This window comes from Rhinoraja longicauda, chromosome 6 (assembly GCF_053455715.1).
Source record: "Rhinoraja longicauda isolate Sanriku21f chromosome 6, sRhiLon1.1, whole genome shotgun sequence".
Taxonomy (NCBI): Eukaryota; Metazoa; Chordata; class Chondrichthyes; order Rajiformes; family Arhynchobatidae; genus Rhinoraja; species Rhinoraja longicauda.
The window spans coordinates 61,263,293-61,285,259 of NC_135958.1; the positions used below are offsets into that span (position 1 = coordinate 61,263,293).

Consider the following 21,967-nt stretch of genomic DNA (forward strand, 5'->3'; position numbering starts at 1 on the left):
TCTCGTGGCTGGAAATAATCAGCGAAAGACAGAATATCTATAGAATCTTGCAACTTTTAAAATTACTTTAGCACATGGTATGGAAATTAAGAGTGGACATTTATTTAAATCCTAGCTATTGCTTTAAACTTGGAAACTGAACAGTATATATCCAGAGTGCAACTTACAATAGATATTCCAAAGAGAAACAACAAAGGAAAGATGACCAGTATGCTGCTTCTTGGAAACAGAGATGTCAGAGTAGCTATGATTGCCATCACCAAAGACAGGATGAAGATTAAAATCATGTACAAGAAGCCCCACGATAGCCTGATGGAAGAGAAGTACGGTTAGTCAGCAAATGGGAAAGAGCTTGTCCCCAGACGTTCTTCGCAAAAGGTCATTGCCAAAAATATTCTTCATCCATACATTTTGCAAAACTCAACTTGGAGGTTTGTTTTTCTCAAAATTCTTGAGTTTCAATTTTAATTCAGAGCTTTGCCACAAATTTCATTCTGCAGAGAATCATTGAATCAAACAGTCACACAGCTTTGGGGCTTCGACCCAACTCGTCCATAACAACCAGAATGGTCCATCTCAGCTAGTCCCATTTACCCTTGTTTGACCCATATCCCTCCAAACCTTGCCTATCCATGCACCCATCCAAACATATTTTAAGTGTTATTATTCTACCTGCTTCAACTATTTCCTTTGGCAGCTCGCTCCATATACTCACTAACTTGCATGTGAAAAAGTAGTCCTTCAGGTTCCTCTTAAATCCTCTCACCTTAAATCTATGCCATCTCGTTCTTAATTCCCCTACCCTAGATAAAGGTCTCTGTGCATTTACCTTATCTGTGGTCCTCATAATTTTATGCGCGTCTATAAGATGATTCCTCAGCCTTCTTAGCAGCAAGGAATAAAGTCCTAGCCTGCCCAACCTCTCCCTACACCTCAGGCCCTCGATCCTGGCAAGTCTTCTGCATCTCTACATTTTTACATCTGCATAAAACAAAATCAACTTGCCTACAAAGGTCACAAGAGTCCTACCGTGAAGATTACTTAAGTTATCACTGGCTGAACTCTGGATTAGTAAGAATTGATACAGACTTGCCTCGGTGAACACTTGTGACTATTTTATTTTTATTTGATAAAAAACATAATTATATCAAGGACAATGCATTGTAAGACAGTGACTGAGTTTACATAACATTTTCTTTAACTAGCCGGTAAAAGAATTCAATATTTAGGCTCACCAGAAAGCAGAGTCATATAGGCCCATCACCTTCATCACCTCTTTCACCTCCTTTTTTTCTGTTACAAGATTAATCAGCAGAAAATTGACAAATGGCACAAAAGCAATAACAAAGTAGAGTGAAGTGACAAGATGGGAAAAGATGTCTGCACCAATGTGACTTGGTAACCCCATCATCTGTACTTGCAGAGGCATGATATCCTTCCACACAGAGTAGTTGGTTTGTGTCTGAAAGCAGAAATCTCTATTAGATAAGATTCCTGATTACATTTGAAGCTGCTAAAATGCAATTAATAATAATGTGGCAAATATCAAGAGTTGTTTTTTTGTAAATCACTGTACATCCCAGCAAGATATGATGAGGTAAATACATCACCGCATTTTCCACGGTTAACCTATGGTTAATCTACACAATGGTCAAAAGCTGATTGCTTAATAACCTGCGTATATCTCAGCCAACAGAGCAATGCTGAATAACATCATGTGAAAGAACTGGAATTTATTTCAGCAACATATTACTTTTATTTCACATCTTTTTCTACAATAATGTTTAATGAAAGCAAAATAATAATGATGTCTTAATTTACACAGGTATGCTATGTTTCATTATTAAGTCTAAAAAAACATATCCAAACATGGGAGTATTATTTATTTTGTAAGAACAGCTAGTATCATAATACCACATTGGATCAGTTTGGAGGCTTTAAGTTACAAGGACTGCGTGGGAACATTTCCATTGCTGAGAAACAACATTCACACTGATGTTTTTTCCAAAGATTTGTCAGAACAAAATGAAAAATTGTCAAAAGTCTACTTGCAACCACAAAAGTTTTTTTTAAACTTCAAACCTCCAAGTTCTATCATCAAGACAAATTCCAAATAATGATCACTGATACCAATATTAAAAAGGCATTCCGTGTTCAATAATGGCAATAATAATTCTGATTGCACATAACAGCTTTGGTTGATTCTCTACGACACCAGTTTGAGTTCACAAACTTACCCTTTTGGAAGGACAGAGCATCTCAATGTTTGATCAGAATGCTTGCCTTGCTCGTTATGAAACACCTATTTGATTCTGGCAACAATAAACTAGATGCCCTTGTCCTTCTTGATCCTTGACTCTGGACTTGCCGAGGTGCCTTCAGTCATTGCCCAGCTGGTTTACACTCACCCAGTTACAATCACAAGTACCCAATATGTTCAGAGAATCACTTGCCAGTGGTCCACTTCCATGTATCACATCATTACTCCTGCATCAAATAATCCATCCTTTGCCCCCTCCTATTTCTTATAAATTTGCAAACTCTCACATCAACAAATTCCAATAACATATTAGTTTGAACTTAACAAACATCCTGGATTTCATGAGACCCAAAACCACAGCATCAGATCTCACATCCATCTAGTTCTCTCAATCCTCTCATAGACTTTAAATCGTTATACCGCACGCCACTTATTCAATGCTGGTGGGCAGAAATTTCCTCCAAATAAAAACCATCGTATTTGATCCTTGCCATAAAACATGTTCTCCAGTCACTACTTTAAACCACTTGTTGTCTGACCAAACTGCGCAACCTCAAAGTCATGTCTGTTCCTGACCTAAGCCTAACCAACTTATCCATACCACGACTCTAAGAGTGTAAATTTAACATTATCCAGCACTGAAATTCTCAACCATGTCACCGATATGCCTAACTTTCACGTTGTTGTAAAAAAATTATAAGAATCCTACAGTTAATGTAGGATTTTGAGGTAGTTTGAGCTTGCTCACACTGCTTCCTGATGTACATCGCTGAGGCCTTTATTAAACCGACTTGTTCGATAGACTCACCAGATCTATGAGTTGGTTTATTTTGTATCTGTGCCCATCTGAGTAAGTCAGATATAGAACACGGGTAAAGTACAAAATTCCCTCTTCCACTCCACAATCTAATCACACCATTCCAATCACCCAACACAAATACCTACATCAACAATCTCCAACCACTTACAATCCCAAACTTTAATTGCCATCTTTGTCATTTATTCCAACCCTGCAAAGCTGAAACATCGACTCTTGTAATTCTGGCCACAATGCCTCCGATTATAAACACTACACCACTGACAGTCATTCCTATAGCTCTCAAGCGTGCCAAAGTCTGAAGTTTGCTTTCAGAAGATAGACACTGCTGGAAAAACTCAGCGGGACAGGCAGCATCTCTGGAGAGATGGGTGACGTTTTGGATTGGTTCAGTCTGAAGAAGCATCTCAACCTGAAACGTCACCCATTCCTTCTCTCCAGAGATGCTACCTGTCCTTCTGTGTTACTCCAGCATTTTGTGTCTATCTTCCTACACATTTTGTTTGCTTTCAGAATCTCCATTATTCCATGTTTTGGATAGTCTTTTGAAAAAGTTATCTTAGACCAAACATTTGCCCATATGCTCAAACAGTTTATGCTGCTCAATGTCAAAATTGTTTCACAATGCATCATTGAAGCACTTAGGGACATCATATTATGGAAATATTAATACACTATTACATACAGTTGGCTCCAAGCAGAAAACAACACATAAATCATTTCCAGGAACATGGTCTACATACTTAAAAACGAAAAATAATTTTTTTGTCACACCATGATAAATACCTTTTGACCAAATAGCAAAAGAATCTCGAGATAAAGTAAACTGATAAAAAAAGTTGAAAATACTGAAGATATTTGGCAGTTCAGGCTGCTACTTGGTTTTTTAAAATGGTTTTCTAAGCCTGTTTGAGGGTCTGTAATTATGATTAAAAAATAAATAGATAAACATATTAACAGAATGATTGAACGAGTTTTCAGATTAATAGCCCATTGCAAGCTCGGGCCGTTTGGAACAGTACAGTCAGTAACACCTATTACATGTAGCCAAACATGGAAGGCTTTTGACTCCTGCTACTTAAAATCAATATAGAACTAGGAATGAACATTTTTCTCCCTAAAAGGATATGATTACTTTCTACAGCTCTGAAGGATAGATTATTCTGGCTAGATGTGATGTGTACAAAGCATTTGACATAAATCATCTATTTTAGACATACCTTAATAATAGCGACATCAATATATTTTTGAATGGTGGCAAATCCTGACAACAGGTACATGGCGCCAGGGCAGTCTGTCAGCTGACCCAATGAGGCAGAATCCAAACGACAACTTGCTGAGATAAATGAATTTGAAAATGATCAGAGATGTACAAGTACAAGAACATTGTTCTCACAGCATTTGTTTCACTGCACTTCATTAAAGGTTGTAGAATGAGAATTCTGTCAGTTCGAAACTATTACTAACCACAAGAAATGGTTATCAACAAATGGTTGTGGGAAATTAAGCCATAACAAATTAAATATAAAAATACAACATATAGACTACAGAAATGTGGAACTTTTCATAGTGATTAGATTTTTTTCATGGATATTGGCAAAATATTACAACATAATAATAATAATAATAATAATAATAATATTCATTTATTGTCATTGCAACGAGTACAACGAAATTAAAAAAATAGCCAATCCTGACGGTGCGTAAAAACATATATGCAATAAATGCAAAAACAAATAAATACAATTATATTAAGTACAAAAGTTTTAACAGTGTTGCCTAGTGCAGAAAGTAGTGTTCAGTTCTCGTATGGCCCTGGGGTAAAAACTGTTCTTAAGTCTGTTTGTTCGGGATTTGATCGACCTGAAACGTCGACCAGAGGGCAGATGAACAAACAGACGGTGGCCGGGGTGGGATGAATCTTTTATTATTTTGCCTGCTCTACTGAGGCAGCGTAGGCTGAACAGGTGCTCCAGGGAGGGCAGTGAGCAGCCGATGATCTTCTGGGCCGTCGTGATGACCCTCTGAAGGGCCTTCCTGTCCTTTTCTGAGCAGCTGGCATACCATGTGGTTATACAGTATGCCAGCACACTCTCGATGGAGCAGCGATAGAAGGACATCATGAGCTTCTCCTACAGGTTGGTCTTCCTGAGGATCCTCAGGAAGTGGAGTCTCTGCTGTGCCTTCTTCACTGTGGTGATGGTGTTGGTAGACCAGGTAAGATCCTCTGCGATGTGCGTACCCAGGAACCTGAAAGCGGGTACCCTTTCCACACAGACCCCATTGATGTAGAGTGGGTCGTGTTCTGCACTGGTTTTCCTGAAGTCAATTATAAGTTCCTTTGTTTTGGAGGAGTTCAGGACAAGATTGTTCACTGAACACCATGCTGCCAGCCTTTGGATTTCATCCCTGTAGGCTGTCTCATCTCCTCCTGAGATGAGTCCAACCACAGTTGTGTCATCCGCGAACTTGATGATGGTGTTGGTGGGATGGGTGGGGGCGCAGTCGTGAGTGTAGAGGGAGTAAAGGATGGGGCTCAACACTCAGTGTAATGGTGGAGGAGAGGTGAGGGCCTATTTTGACGGTCTGGGGGCGGTTGGTCAGGAAGTCCTTGATCCATTGGCAGATGGTTTGGGAAAATCCAAGGTCAGAAAGTTTGGTGACCAGTCTGCTCGGGATGACCGTGTTAAAGGCAGAGCTGAAGTCGAGGAAGAGCATCCTCACATAGCTCCCCTGGTGTTCAAGGTGGGTCAGTGCAGTGTGAAGAGCAGTGTCGATGGCATCCCCTGTAGACCTATTTGCTCTGTAGGCAAACTGGTATGGGTCGAAGGTGGGTGGGAGGCTGGCTTTGATGTGCTGCAGGACCAGTCTCTCGAAGCACTTTGTGATGACGGTAGTCGTTAAGGCCGCTGATGACAGACTTTTTTGGCAGTGGGATGATTGTGGCGGACTTCAGGCAGGGAGGGATGGTGGATTTTAAAAGGGACAGGTTGAAGATTTTTGTGAAGACCTCAGATAATTGGTCTGCACATTCCCTCAGCACTCTTCCCGTCACACCATCGGGGCCTGCAGCTTTCCTGGGATTCACTCCACTGAGCATTTAATTGAACATGAACAGGCTCTTCTGCCCACAATGTCTGTGCCGAACATGATGCCAAGAAAAATTAATCTCCTCTGCCTGCACGTGTTCTATACCCCTCCATTCCCTGCGTTTAAAAATCTCTTTAATGCCACAATCATATCTGCCTCCACCACCGCTCCTGCTAGCGTGTTCAAGGCATCCACCATACTGTGTAAAAATAACTTGGCCTGCACATCTCCTGAAAACATGAACCCTCTGACCTGAGACATTAAAACATAAAATTATCACTTTAAAATCAAATTAAGCTAGAGAAATTGTGGATAAAATTTAAGTAACACAGCACACGAGTAGAAATGTTGAACATAGATTTCCCTATTCAGTGGTAAGTTTAATATTTATGGTGTTTCCAATCTTTAATGACATGTTCATGGCATAACCAATTGTGCTCACAATTTATTTGATGCAGTGACACAAGTCATGGATTCACGCCAAACTGGAGCGGTTTTAATCAGTCCTCTAATCTGCTTCTCTATCAATCCATCATTAATTTTCTACTTATTGTGATAACTATACTACATAATACCATCTGGCTGGAGTTAGGACAGTCACAACAGGCTGCACTTAACCAACAACTTTAACCATAGGAGATTACAGGTATTACATTTCTTCAAACGCAACAATGCTTAACTACTGAACACAGTACACATAATGTGAACTGAAAGGAATATGCATTTCTAAGCACCCGAGTTCCTGTGTACATCTTTGCATTTAATGCTCCACTGCAGGTGTATTTATGCTGCTATTTATAGATATTATTCTGATTTAAAAAAAAGTCATTCTGCCATTCTTTCACGGAGCAAGCAAGCGGCTTCCATCAACTGCCCCTACCGTCCCATAGAGCAGAACTCAGTCAGAATATACACCACAAAGAACATCTGGCAACAAACTAGATCACACTTCACTATAAGGATGTTTGATAAACCTAACAACAGAAAGGTATCTTTATGCAGTGTAATAGTCATACTGCTGTCATCTATCTTAAGAGTGTTTTGCATTAATTTTGAATAATGTCTTTCAATGCGAATAGAACACTGTAAATTATTTTAAAAAATAAGGCGAAGCCATACCAAAGCCCAGGGGAAAAAAAGTTTAAAGCATCCGTTGTGTACAGCATAAGCAAACACAGAGGTACAGAAATAACATATCAATCAAAATGGGTCAAACATCATCAGGAGACTTGGACTAGTTGGAGTCCATGCTTATGTAATGAAAGAAAGCCAAGGAAATATCAGGAAAAACATATCTTTCAAACAAAAATTATTAGGTTTGCACATTAAAAGCAGGCTTCAGCTACATATCATGACCTACAAATAATGCTAGTCAGAATAAGTCTGAAAAAGATGGTTATGAGTAATTCGGGTTACAGAATGATGCCAGAACAAACATATCTCTCAACATTACACATCAGTGACCTTAAACATTTTCTACTGTTATCCATGGTAATTATTTCCTCTTGATTTTATTACAATTTCCAGTTTCATCTCCCATGCACATACACTTTTATAACGGAGGTCTGCTCCAGTTCATCATTCTTTGCCATTGCCTCGATGTAGTAGAACAGGTCACAGTTGGATCCTCAAGACATATCCTTCTACAACAGCCAGACTTTATTTGATGCCTTTAACATAAGAAAATGTCAAAAGACATTTCACAGAAAGGCGACCACAACATTTCCAGAAATCTACACTCTTCAGAACAATGGTAAAGCAGCTGAAATATTTGGAAAATAGCAATGTGACTAGAGTAAACTGCAGATAGTTCTTCGTTTCAGATTTTAGTTTTAAGCACCCTAAACAAATAGATTAAATCATTTTACCTTTCTCATCAATGTAGTCAATCTTTTCTGTAGTACTTGGAACAACATAATAGGGAAAACGAAGTTGATACGACAAAGGACCGATGAAAGAAACACCCACAAGTGGTCTTAAGTCATGCGAACAGCAAGCATCCTCCATTTTCTGCTCATTACTGAAGCCAAGAGGTATCGTATCTGCAATGAGAAGCTTTTACTTTTTAATCAATTAACGATATTTCAAACAGATTGCAAAGAACAATAATCAATAGGGTCCTCACTGTCGAAGAATCTTGTGTCAGCAAAATTACTATATTCTCAAGAAAGTTTTGACAACGAACTAAGTACAACTAAAAGATTCAAAAGTGCCATTCCTCTCCAGAAATATTTTAACAGTAAAATTCCTGATGAGAGTTTGCGCCCCCCCCCCCCCCCCCCTACAGTTATCCCCAATAATTCATAAAATGCTGGAGTAACTCAGCAGGTCAGGCAGCATCTAGGAGAGAGGGAATGGGTGACGTTTTGGGTCAAGACCATTCTTCAGACTCACATAAATCTGAAGAAGGGTCTTGACCCGAAACGTCACCCATTCACTCTCTCCTAGATGCTGCATGACCTGCTGAGTTACTCCAGCATTTTATGATACCTTCGATTTGTACCAGCATCTGCAGTTATTTTCCTACCCAATAATTCATGCTCATCACTGTGTACAAAAATAAAATTCAGATAGATATAAATTTTAATTGAGGCAAATAAAGTACTTCTACAAGATCAACCAAAAGCAGTGGGAACACATTGCCTTTAACCACATTGGGTAGACATTTGTTACCAAAAGTACAACAGTTGTTGCAGAGAAATGGATTCAAACTGGTGGATTAATTCAGAAAGGAATTAACTCAGTTAAAGGTTCTCTACAGACTACATTTTTGATTAAGCATCAATTTATTTAATCATGAGATAGATTAGATACAATTTTGCCTCCCTACTTTCAATACATATAGTAAAAAAATACCTCTTGGCATGAAATTTATTTAATGCTCACCAAGGAGTCTGGCAACTTCTGCCATGATTTCAGTGGTGCGGTTGTTCACTGGTGTATATCCAAGTCTGTACTTGTGGGGTACAAAGTCATCCAGATCTTCTGGTTCACTCATCCGTGTCTTTAGGAACCATTGTGGAGGTACCAGTACACTTAAACAAACCAGGGCAAAAACTAAAAAGAGCGGCAACAGCAACTCCTGAAAAGAAAAAAATTAAAAATTACTACTTCAAATTTGCAAGTGGACTTTTTTTTAGAATTACGGTTGTCACAAACCTGTTAAGACAGCAACAAATGCCTGTAGAAGAGTGGACAAAGAGAGAATTTTAACCAGCAGCAGCCTTTCATTGTTAAAACAGGTACAAGAATGCACATGGGACACTTTAGAGCAGAGTGATCCAGAACTACAAGTACATAGTTCCCTGAAAATGGTTTTGCACATGGAAAAATGCTGGCCTTCATCAGGCAAGGAATGTATTTCTTCGAACACAGGAGACTGCGGGGTAATTTTATAAAAGTATGTAAAATCATGAGAGGAATATAGGAACATAGGATCCCCCCAGGGCTGCGTCCTTAGCCCCCTACTGTACTCCCTGTACACACATGACTGTAGGGCCAGGTTCAGCTCAAACTCCATCATCAAGTTTGCTGATGACACTGTGGTGGTGGGCCGGATCTCCAACAACGATGAGAAGGCCTACCGGGAGGAGGTGGCTGATCTGGCACTCTGGTGTCAGGACAATAGCCTCCTCTTGAATGTCACTAAAACAAAGGAACTGATTGTGGACTTCAGAAGGGCTAAACATCCAAGGACGTACACGCCACTGGAGATAAATGGGTCTATTGTGGATAGGGTGAGCAATTTCAAATACTTGGGAGTCCGCATCTCAGAGGATCTGACGTGGGCAACGCACATTGCCGCACTGGTGGGTAAGGCTAAGCAGCGCCTTTACCACCTTAGACAACTGAGGAAATTCAGAGTGTCGCTGAGGATCCTCCATTGCTTCTACTCTGGGGCTGTAGAGAGCATCCTGTCCGGCAACATTACAGTCTGGTTTGGGAACAGCTCTGCCCAGGACAGGATGGCCCTGCAGAGAATAGTGCGTTCGGCAGAACGCACCATGGGAACTACACTCGTCCCCCTGCAGGACCTATACATCAGGAGGTGCAGATCCAGAGCAAGCAAGATCATGAGGGACCCCTGCCACCCCAGTAACGGACTGTTCCAGATGCTACGGTCAGGCAAACGCCTCCGCTGTCACGCTGTGAAAACGGAGAGGATGAGACGGAGCTTCTTCCCACAGGCCATCAGGACTGTCAACTTTGATAACCCCAGAGACTAAATTTTTGTCGACACTTTTTGTGCTATGTTTAGTAACTTATTAACTTTATTTATATGCTGTAACTGTAATTATTTTTGTGCACAACCCGCAGGCATTGCCACTTTCATTTCACTGCACATCGAGTATGTGTATGTGACAAATAAATTTGACTTGACTTGACTTGACTTGACTTGAAAGGGTAAATGCACAGGTTTTTTTCTTTCCCCAAGGTAGTTGGAATTAAAATCTAGAGGGCAAAGGTTTAAGGTGAGAGGAGAAAGATTTAATAGGAACATTCGGGCAAACTTTTTCACACAGAGGGCAGTGGGTTTATGGAACAAGGAATTAGAGGAAGTAGTTGAGGCAGATACAATAACAACATTTAAAAGACATTTAGACAGATTCATGAATAGGAAAGTTTAGAGGGATATGGACCTGGTAAATGGGACCAACCTAGATGGGGCATCTTGGTCAGCATAGCCGAGTTAGGCCGAAAGGCCTGTTTCCATCGTGTTATAACTGGATGACTATGATTTTGGCCTGCAGGTTACGGGTCAGCAGTCCACTTACACTAGTGGGTGCATGCCCAGGCCATAGAACAGTGGTGGGCACCAAAGGAACTGGCTGGTAAGAACATGAGTATAGAGGATATATGGGGGCAATCACATTGAGGAGTTTACACCTGTGGCCCTTCTCCTAATCTTCATTGGTCTATAACAGAAAGATCACAGGTTTTAGAGATGCAATGTCTTGCTGTCAGCTCAAGACTCGCTTTCAGTAGGAGTAGAGCTGGCATAATATTTGCTATTCAATAAAGTCACAGCTGATCCGAGTTTTCGCCTCTGCTTCACTCCCTGTCCAATCGCCTTAACCCTCGATTCCCTTGCAAATCTAAATCTATTTCAGCCATGTGCATATCCAGTACATAATTAATTCAGATACAGTATACTGCAAGAACTCAAGATTCACACCTTTCAGAGAACATAAATAGCTGCAATAATACATATTTTAGACTCTGCACCAAAGGAAACATCCTCTCTGAGCTTATGTGCAACTCTGGTTAAACCTTCCAACCCAGGCTTCATTCAAACTCTATTGCTTAAATTTATGAAGCTCCTATTTACTTACAATCAACAGAAGGAATAGAACAACTGAAATAGCCGCCAGAAGTGTTCCAAGTATATACTCGGAATGAAGAAGAGTTTGCCAAAGGTCCCATTTCAAACATGTTTGTGCCTGATGTTTCTCGCACTGGCATGTTGCAACAGAGTGCCCAGCAGTCACTGCCACAGGCAGCGCTGAGCTGGTACTCAGAGCAAAGGCAAAGGCAGGTGGCTGGGCAAATGGATGACGGCATGACGGTGGATTGGTAATGGGGAAAACTGAGATTCAAACCTGAATATGGGTTCAACTATGGATCTGACTGTAAAATGATGGTGGTATGGATTTGATTCAGAAGTACATACTTTCACTGCACCACAGAACTAATTGTTGCGGAATTGTTTGCAGGTACCAGAAAAATACATGAAATCCAGCAGGTATTGTCAAAGTAGTGCATTACCATGTCAACGGAGGGAAACTTTCCACCCAATTTACACTTGATTTGCATGGCAAACATGCCTTCGTTTGACAGCAAGAGACAGGTTCCATATACATAAAGTCATCCAATCCTACTTCGGCACTGTTCAGATTTTCTGCCATGGTGTCAGAGCCTTTGTCAGTCCACAGTCACCCCCAGTTAAATGTTGTGTCTGCCATGGACGCTGTACTTTTACTAGGATCCCTTTTCTCTCCCTGCCACATTTTTAGAGGGAATCAAGCAATATTTGTTGAACTCAAGCAAATTTTCTTCAAAAGTCAAGTTTGGGATTTGGCTGTCGAGAGCAAGATCAGTATCATCCTTCTACAGAACACTTGCAGTCCTGGTGAAGGCACTTGAAGTGAAGCTGAGGGGAAGTTCGAGGATTTTGACTCACAGGCGACACAAGAACAACAACACGTTTCTAAGGCAGGATGGTGTGCAGTTTGCAGGGTAATATACAGGTGGTGGCGTCTTAACTGCCGCTATCCTCGTGCCTCCTGATGGTAAAGTTCAATAAAAAATGAATTGCTTGAAGATTGCACAACTGAAATAACAATTTGTCAACCTTATTATGTTTTAAGAGGCCACTTTTAAGTATGGAATTGGAAAGGAAATTAAATAAAAAGACATTTGAAAAAAAAAACAGTTCCAAAAGCTGATTTTACGGTCAAATATCAGACTAAGGAGGAAGCATTAATCGTGGCTCAATGAATCAACGTCGGCTCACATTCAAGCATCAAACAATTTAACCTTGCATAGACTGGTGAAAAGATTTCCATCAGAAATTAAAATCAATCATAAATTGGTCTTTTAAAATAGAGCACACAACAGCAGGGGGTTAGACTTGTACTTTTCAACTAGGAACACAACACAATACCTTTAAACCAGTGTTAATTTGGCAAAGTTTACAATATTGATTTACATTTGCTTTTCATATTTGGCCAGTTGATTTTCATTGCATACCATCATTAACAAACTGCCAGCCCTCTAATTTCATGCAATCCTGAAAATTTAGATCAATGCAAAGAAGTCTAAAATTGATTTTATCTGTCAGATTAAAAATAAAAATTGAATTCTGCCAATGTGATTAACATTTAAATTGACAGTGACATTACATTAACATTTTCAATTCACATTTCACACTTTTTAGGTTCAAAGAACATAGAGTCATAGAGAAATACAGTGTGGAAACAAGCCCTTCGGCCCAACTTGCCCATACCGGCCAACATGTCCCAGCTACATTAGTCCCACTTGCCTGCGCTTATTATCCCTCCAAACCTGTCCTATCCATGTACCTGTCTGTTTCTTAAACGTTGGGATAGTCCCAGCCTCAACTACCTCATCTGGCAGCTTGTTCCATACGCCCACCACCCTTTGTGTGAAAAGGTTACCCCACAGATTCCTATTCACCTTTTCCCCTTCACCTTGAACCTATATCCTCTGGTCCTCGATTTCCCTACTCTGGGCAAGAGACTCTGTGCATCTACCAGATCTATTCCTCTCATGGTTTTATACATCTCTATAAGATTACCCCTCATTCTCCTGTGATCCAAGGAATAGAGACCCAGCCTACTCAACCTCTCCCTATAGCTCACACCCTCTAGTCCTGGCAACATCTTCGTAAATCTTCTCTGAACAATTTCAAGCGTGACAATATCTTTCCTATAACATGGTGCCCAGAACTGAACACAATATTCTAAATGCGGACGCATCAACGTCTTATACAACTGCAACATGACCTCCCAACTTCTATACTCTGACTGATGAAGACCAATGTGTCAAAAGCCTTTTTGACCACCTTATCTACCTGCGACTCGACCTTCAAGTAACCATGCACCTGCACTCCTATATCCCTCTGCTGTACAACACTCCCCAAAGGCCTACCATTTACTGTGTTACAAAATGCAACACCTCACACTTCTCGGCATTAAATTCCATCAACCATTCCTCAACCCACCTGGCCAATCTATCCAGATCCTGCTGCAATCTTTCACAACCATCTTCACTATCTGCAAAACCACCCAAGGTAGACACAAAATGCTGGAGTAACTCAGCGGGACAGGCAGCATCTCTGGAGAGGAATGCGTGATGTTTCAGGTCAAGACCCTTCTTCAGATGTCTACCTTCGATTTAAACCAGCAACTGCAGTTCTTTCCTGCAAAATCACCCACTTTTGTATCGTCAGCAAATTTGCTAATCTTGAGCCTGTATGTTCTCATCCAAATCATTGATGTAGATAACAAACAGTAACGGGCCCAGCACCGAACCCTGAGGCACACCACTAGTCACAGGCATCCAGTCCGAGAAGCAAACTTCCACCATCACCCTCTACTTTCTTCCATGGAGCCAATTTGCTATCAATTCAGCTATCTCTCCTTGGATCCCATACGATCTAACCTTCCAGAGTGGCCTACCATGCAGAACCTTGTCAAATGCCTTACTGAAATCCATGTATACAATATCTACAGCTCTGCCCCCATCGACCTTTTTGGTCACGTCTTCAAAAAAATCAATCAGATTTGTGAGACACGACCTCCCACGTACAAAACCATGCTGACTATCCCTAATCAGCCCTTGCCCGTCCAAATGCCTGTATAACCTATCCCTCAGAATACCCTCTAGTAACTTTCCAACCACAGATGTTAAGCTCACCGGCCTATAGTTCCCAGCATTTTCCCTGCAGCCCTTCCTGAAAAGACGCACATTTGCCACCGGCAATGTCTTCCGGCATCTCCCCTGTATTTGAGGACGACTCGTAAATTTCAACCAGGGCTCTCGGTTTCCCACAATGTCCTCGGACATATTTGCATTACAGGTAGTTCTGTTATAACACGATAGTTGTGTTCCTAAGAAACGTCACGCTAAAGAAAATAGTGTTATAAAAACAAATGAGCCGATGAGAAAAAGCATTTAGGGATCGGAGTGTTTCAGACTCACAATAAAAATTAAAAAAATTTCCCTGCAGGATTTTCAGAAATTGTCAGATTCAATGGCCAGCTACAGTGAAACTGCCAATCCATGCCAGGACCACTGCACCCCAGAGACATGGTTACAGAGCAGTTTACATGGAAACAGGTCCGCCCCACCCCCCCCCCCCCAAACTGTTTTTCCTCCAAGACATGTCATTTTCTGCTTGTCAATTTTCCAACTTACTTTTAATTGGTTCTCTAAATCACGACGGAAATCGCCTTATATACAAATGATGTTCCTTGATTCATTAATGGTGTTATATCTAATTCTGGGTATGAAAACATAAATTCTGGCAGGACTACCTGTATACCTAAGTAGACACAAAGTGCTGGAGAATATGGATAGATGGTGTTGTGGGTCAGGACCCTTCTTCAGACTGATTGTGGTGGTGAGGGAGAAGTGAAGAAAGCTGGAAGGGAGGATGGGTTGGCCAAAGCTGACAGGTAATAGGTTAATAGGTATACCTGTTTGGTTTGTTTCTTTCTACCTGTATACCTAACTAAAGCATAGATAGTTCAGTAAAGGATAATAATTTCACCAGTTAATTACCACTCAAGATCACAGAATCAAAGAGCATAATAGAAAAACATGCTATTTTTATAAAACAAGTCCAATATATGCACTTAATAGATTATCAATAACTGGTGTTGTTCAATGAATGCAGGAAAGTGGAATATAACATTAGGTCTGTGCCAAAACATTTGAAAACACTTTTTATGCCACACTTGTACTTTTGGCTTCAGTGCTAAGAACCACACTTTAGGATGGTAAGGCCTTTAGAAAAGGCACTTAGAAGATTTACTTGAAAGATGCCAAGAAAGAAATACATCAATTATACAGACGACCTATGTGTTCTCTACAGGGCACAGAAGAATTGATAGAGCTGTTCGAAAATCATAAATTATCTTAATGAAGTAAATACGGAAAAAACTATTGTCGTTGCATAGTGTCACTATCAGAATTTACAGATTTCAGTTAAATAAATAAAGGAAACAGGAAGGAGGAAACTAATTTCCACAACATGTTACAACAATCTGGAACACACTGCGGATGGGATGGCAGGACACAGTTCAACAATAATTTTCAATAAGGATGTTGGATAAATATTTCAACATGAAACTTTACAAGGGCATAGGGCAGGCCACCTGCTACCTACTGAACACTTCAGTCAAGGACGGTGCTGGAGTGCTGGGCCCAAATGCTTTCCCACCATCATTCAATAATGCTATTAAAGCAGCTAAAAGCTTGAGCCACCTGCTGTAATGATGGCCATTTCCTGGAAACTAGCACAGACTATACATCTTAATATTTCCTCCTCAGGCTTGGTCTCATTTGGTTAGGTTCCTTTGTTATAAAACGTCTTTTGTTTAAGGATACTGTATTCAAATGGCTGATTTGAAGGGAACTCTACATGGAGTCAAGGGGACAGAGTTCAACAGATGAAATGTGTCAGGTGCAAAATGCTGACAGGTATAATCAAACCTATCCACAGAAGCCAGTGTTTAAAGGAGCAAGGATTAAATAGATTAGCTTGGCTCTTGCATTAATATTGGAGAAGGCTCACATGGGTCAAATGGGAATATTTCTTCCTACCCTCCTTTGCAATCTTCAAATCTGAGTACCTCCAGATTTTGGGAAATGTCAGTAATCATTCCTAAGTCTGTTTCAAGTCTATGAAACAACAACTTTTAGAAGAATAACAATATTTAAAGCATATTTAGACAGGTACGTGGATAGGAAAGATTTAGAGAGATATGAGTCAAACGTGGGCAAATGGGACCAGCATAGATGGGGCCTCTCGGTCGGTGCGCATGAGTTAGGCTGAAGGGCCTGTTTCCGTGTTGGATGACTATGATTCTAGACATCAAGCCATGACAGTTTAGAGATATCAAGATAGTAGAATACTCTTTGGACCCCAAGTAAAAAGACATAGTTATAGTGTTCAAAACACTACATTTTGATAACAAGCACTGTTTTTACAGTGCAATATATGGTCAGATTACACTTGGGAATCACGTGCGCCAAATATTCAAAGTTGAATTAAATATTCAACAGCAACATACATAACCCAAGATAGCCATTTGCTGATTGAGCCAACAGGCCAGGATGTGGTGAGCAAGGCTGAGTAATGGTATAAGCACAAGAGCATTAATCTACGTGGGTGGGGGAGGGAGGGATGCTGGGAGCAAAGGCCGGGACAGAGGAACAGACACCCATTCCAGTCGGATCAAACAAGATAGAAATGTTTAACATTTGCAGCATCAGAATCCACCCACTATCTCCATACTTCCAACAAGAATACCTATTGAGACTAACCCCATTTCCAGTTTCCACTGAATCGTTGATTTGAACATGAGGTCCTCGTTCTGGCAAACCTTAAACACAATATTGGTTTCTGTCATTCATCTGGGAAGCGAGTTTCAAATTCCAATCGTCTTTTTGGTGGTTTCAATCTCCATCTAAGACCATAAACTCAATGCCAAAGGAAACAAGCCCCACCTACCAAACCTCTTAATTTACACACCTCCACTCGATCTCCCCTCAGCATGTTGCTAATTATTTTATCAAGTATTATTGCTACACATTTTCTGAATTTTCAAAAGGAATCTTCATCTACCCCTCCAAATCATTCCTTTGGCGTTCAAATGTCTGTCACTTTGCACCTATTAGCCTTAGTCAAGCCTTACTCCTGAAAGTAGGAACATTGGGCTCTTCAATAGTTTGAGCAAAACAAAGTGCTGGAGGAGGAGGAGGAGGGGGGGAGAGGAGGGATTGGATGGGCTAATGACGTTTCGGGTCAGTTTGAAAAAGGCTCCCTACCCGAAATATCGTCTGTCCATTCCCTCCACAAATGCTGCCTGGCCCACTGGAGATCCCCCAACACTTTGTGTTTTGCTCACGACTCCAGTTTCTACAGTCTCTGTAATTTTAGACTATTTGAGAGCAGCCGGGTCCAAGATGCAATAACACTTTAATATTATCACCGTAATCTCCAGAAATTTACAAACAAGACATCGACTCCTTGACGAAGCTGTTGACACCAGCCGCAGCCTCTGATTCTATATGTTACATGGGCAATCGGTGTAAACACTCCTTGGGATATAAACTGGGTAACATCAAGCGAATCCAACGCCAACAAATGCAAACACATGTGGGTGGGTTGTTTTTAAATGTGCTATACAAATAAAATTGACTTGACTTGACTTGACGAGCACTTTACCTGTAGGTACAAGCAACTGCAGATACTGGTTCACAGAATGAAAGATACAAAGTGCTGGAGTAACCCACAGCGAGCCGGTCAGCATCCCTGGAGAACATGTACTTTACCTGCAAGGTCTGATCCTTGTTCCGCCACTTGATGAGGAAGTTTCTGTAGAGAAGTGCTTTGGTCTGCTGCCAAATTGCTGCGTCTCTCTGTATTCTCCCCATCTTGTTGATTGTTCCAAAACAAAAATAAAACTAAAGGTTTCCCGGGCAGAGTGAGACGGTAATTCCGTGGCCGTGCCCGCGGGGGCTGCGATGTGATTGTGGAGGGGGTGAGGGTGAAAGGAGAGGGCGGCTGCCCCCGTTACCCCAGCGCCGGGACCGAGCTCCCAGCCCGGCTCATGCCACAGGTCGCGGCCGCAGTGTCCGTCTGCATGAGCGGCGGGGATCGGTTCACCGGCGTTAGGAGAGCGCCCCTCGCTGAAGGCTCCGCCCGCTGGATGAGCGCAGCCTGTCAACCAGGCCCTGCCCAGCCCGCCCCGCTCAGCTCAGCCCCGCCTCAGCTCAACTCAGCCCCGCCCCGCTCCGCCCGCCGTCTGTCAAGCCGACCCAGACCCGCCCAGTCCCCGACCCACTGCCGCCTCTCCCGGGCTCGTTCCGCCAGCGGCGCCTCACACCCGGCCCCGCTCCCGCTCCCACCCCCGGCAGCGACGTCCGCCGACAACTGCGGCTCCCAGCGGCACCTCGTGGCCCGGCAGCCACTCGCAGGGAGCTCCGCTAGAACACGATGAAGGTTGTGTAAACCCAGTTGTGCCCAAAGATATTAGAGGAGCAAGATGGACCACTCCGTCAAAATGGCCGATACTGGTGTAGTACGCAAAGGACCGGAACGGCCACCATTTTAGTAGGCAAACCCGCCGGTCGCTATGCCATGGCTCGCAGTGTAATCAGTGTTGGAACAGTATGTGTGATGATACCATTAAATACCATTTAATATAGTATAATATACCATTAAAATGCAGAAAATATCTCATCTATCAACTCACATTTTTTTGTTATTTTTATTTTAAAATATTTCCCCCCTGCTTAATTTCTCTGATTTTATTATTTCTTACTGTTTCTGCCCATTTCCCTTCTCCTTCCTCCCCAGCCCCCTCTTTTGTGCAGTTTCTCTTGTATTGCTCAAACACACACTCTGCACAAATTTAACATTATATATATATTATGGCGAGTCTGGAGGCTTGTACTTTGTTAAAGAAGTTTATTGCGGCAGCAATATTCAATTACAAAGGATAACAAACGAGATTACAGACAACCATTAACTCAAACTTCACATCGAAGTTCTCTTCCCACTGACTGGTTTTGGGCGCCAAAACCACCACCTGACATTGCTGGCCAATCCGAGGGTTCGACTCTCAGGACCAACCCCTATGGTCGCTACATGACCCCCCCAGAACCCGAGGTACGGAACCTAGTAGGGAGCCGGATTTCGCGACCAGAACGAGTAAGGAGAGGGGCTGCAGGAACCACAGGAGCAGGGGGTCCCGGATCATGGGGAATTGCAGGAGGACGGTCCCGTCGAGGGGGTTGACCGACCAGGACAGGGCGGTCCTGATCCAAGTATGCAGGTTTGAGCCTGGACACAGAGACGAGCTCACTCCTGCCCCCAACATCCAAGGTGAAGGTGACCGTCCCTTTACGCAGCACGCGGAACGGTCCCTCATAGACCCTGTGCAACGGGGAACGATGGGCATCTCTACGCAGAAACACAAATTCACAGTCCTTCAAGGCAGGCGGTTCATGCACCATGGAACACCCGTGACGCGAAGTAGGAACCAGAGCCAGGGAACCCACTCGCGCCCGGAGGGATGCTAAAACCGACGGAACCGAGGGCTGCTGACCAGAGGACTCCGGAAGGAAATCCCCGGGCACTCTGAGAGGCGAGCCATATACCAGTTCTGCGGACGAAGTTCCGAGATCCTGCTTAGGAGCAGTACGGATGCCCAAAAGGACCCAGGGGAGCTGGTCTACCCAGTCAGGGCCGCCCAGCCGTGCACTGAGGGCCGCCTTAAGTTGCCTGTGAAACCTCTCCACGAGCCCATTAGCCTGTGGGTGGTACGCCGTGGTCTGCTGCAACCGGGAACCGTACAGCTCCGCTAGCGTAGCCCAAAGGGCAGAGGTGAACTGGGACCCCCGGTCGGTGGTAATGGCGGACGGAACACCGAAACGGGCCACCCAATGGAGGGCCCGGGCACAAGAGGTGTCGGACAACGGGAAGGCCTCCGGCCAACGGGTAAATCGGTCAACCACCGTGAGTAGGTGAGTGTAGCCCCTGGAGGAAGGTAAAGGCCCAACTAAATCAACATGGATATGGAAAAAATGGACCGCAGGGACCGCAAACTCCTGCACCGGAGGTTGGACATGTCGGTGAACTTTAGCGGTCTGGCAGGGAACACAGGATCGGGCCCAAGCGGCTACTTGCTTCCGCAGGCCATGCCACACAAACCTAGCGGCTACTAAGGCAGAGGTGGAGCGAATGGACGGGTGCGCCAGCCCATGAATGGCATCAAACACCCGGCGCTGAAGGGCGGCCGGCACCACCGGCCTAGGGCGGGGAAGGGAAACATCACACCAAACTTTGGTACCCGCAGGCCCGCAAGCCACTTGGGCCAACTTCAACCCCGAAGTGGTGGATTGGTATGCTGAGGCAGTGTCTGCCAGGCGCTGTGCCTCCGCAAGCTCCTGGAAATCCACCTCGCATTCCACCGCTGAAATTGGGGAAATGGCTGGCCTGGACAGGGCATCAGCAACGGCATTAAGCTTACCCGCGACGTGACGGACATCGGTGGTAAACTCTGAGATGGCAGTCAGGTGCCGCTGCTGACGGGCCGACCATGGGTCGGCCACTTTCGAAAAAGCAAAAGTCAATGGTTTGTGGTCAGTAAAGGCCACAAATGGGCGGCCTTCTAGAAAATACCTAAAGTGGCGGACAGCTAAATAGAGAGCCAGAAGCTCTCGGTCAAAGGCGCTATATTTCAGCTCAGCCGGATTAAGCTGTCGGCTGAAAAACACCAAGGGCTGCCAACTGCCATCTACATGCTGTTCCAAAACCCCTCCCACCGCCACGTCCGACGCATCGACCGTCAGGGCCGTGTGGGCGGAGGCGCTTGGGTGGACGAGCATGGTGGCGTCTGCCAGAGACACTTTAGCTGCCTCAAAGGCCGACTCAGCGGCCGCGGACCACTCCAACTCGACAGGTTTGCCTGCGAGACACTGGAAGAGCAGACGCATGCAACGGAGAGGCCCACGGGCTGTCGGACCGACGGACAATGCCCATTTGTTCCATCTTCTGAAATTCTTCACGCGCTACCATCAGTTTGTCCGGCGGCAACTTCCTGGACAATGCCGTGCTTTGCAGAAGGGGCGTCGAAACGCTGAACGAGCAGCTCCGGAAACTCAGCCAGGACCGCAGCATACGGGTCGGAGGCCGCAACAACGGCCTGGACAGTCGGGCTGGGCGGGGTGGCAGGCGGTGGAGCAGCGGGCTCATCGCTGCTAGCGGAGGGTCGAAGGCCTTTGCCTCGGACATCGGCTACTAGCGAAAAGGCCCAAAGGAAATCTGCGCCCAGGATCGCCTGACCGACTTCCGCGACGATAAACGACCATTTGTACGTGCGGGTGCCGAAAGACAGAGACATTGCCCGCGCACCATACGTGCGGATGGGGCTACCGTTAACCGCGATGAGGGTAGGCCCTCTCTTACCCGATCGAGTTTCGAGGTCGGTCGGCGGTACGATGCTGACTATGGCTCCCGTGTCAACCAAGAACTCTGTGTCTGT

The 21,967-nt window shown here is 43.6% G+C and overlaps 1 protein-coding gene across 1 annotated transcript in view; it reads right to left on the reverse strand.

The window, feature by feature from the left end:
* The window catches only part of abca5 (ATP-binding cassette, sub-family A (ABC1), member 5), a 92,482-nt gene extending 73,819 nt beyond the window's left edge, over window positions 1-18,663 (reverse strand). Inside the window, exons 1-6 of the mRNA XM_078401116.1 lie at window positions 18,252-18,663; window positions 9,054-9,249; window positions 8,036-8,209; window positions 4,298-4,413; window positions 1,236-1,462; window positions 168-309 (exon numbers count right to left, since the gene is read on the reverse strand). Coding sequence (XP_078257242.1) covers window positions 168-309; window positions 1,236-1,462; window positions 4,298-4,413; window positions 8,036-8,209; window positions 9,054-9,249; window positions 18,252-18,353 — 957 coding nt within the window. The 5' untranslated portion in view covers window positions 18,354-18,663. The remainder of the gene's footprint in view (window positions 1-167; window positions 310-1,235; window positions 1,463-4,297; window positions 4,414-8,035; window positions 8,210-9,053; window positions 9,250-18,251) is intronic.
* Between the last annotated feature and the right edge of the window lie 3,304 nt (window positions 18,664-21,967).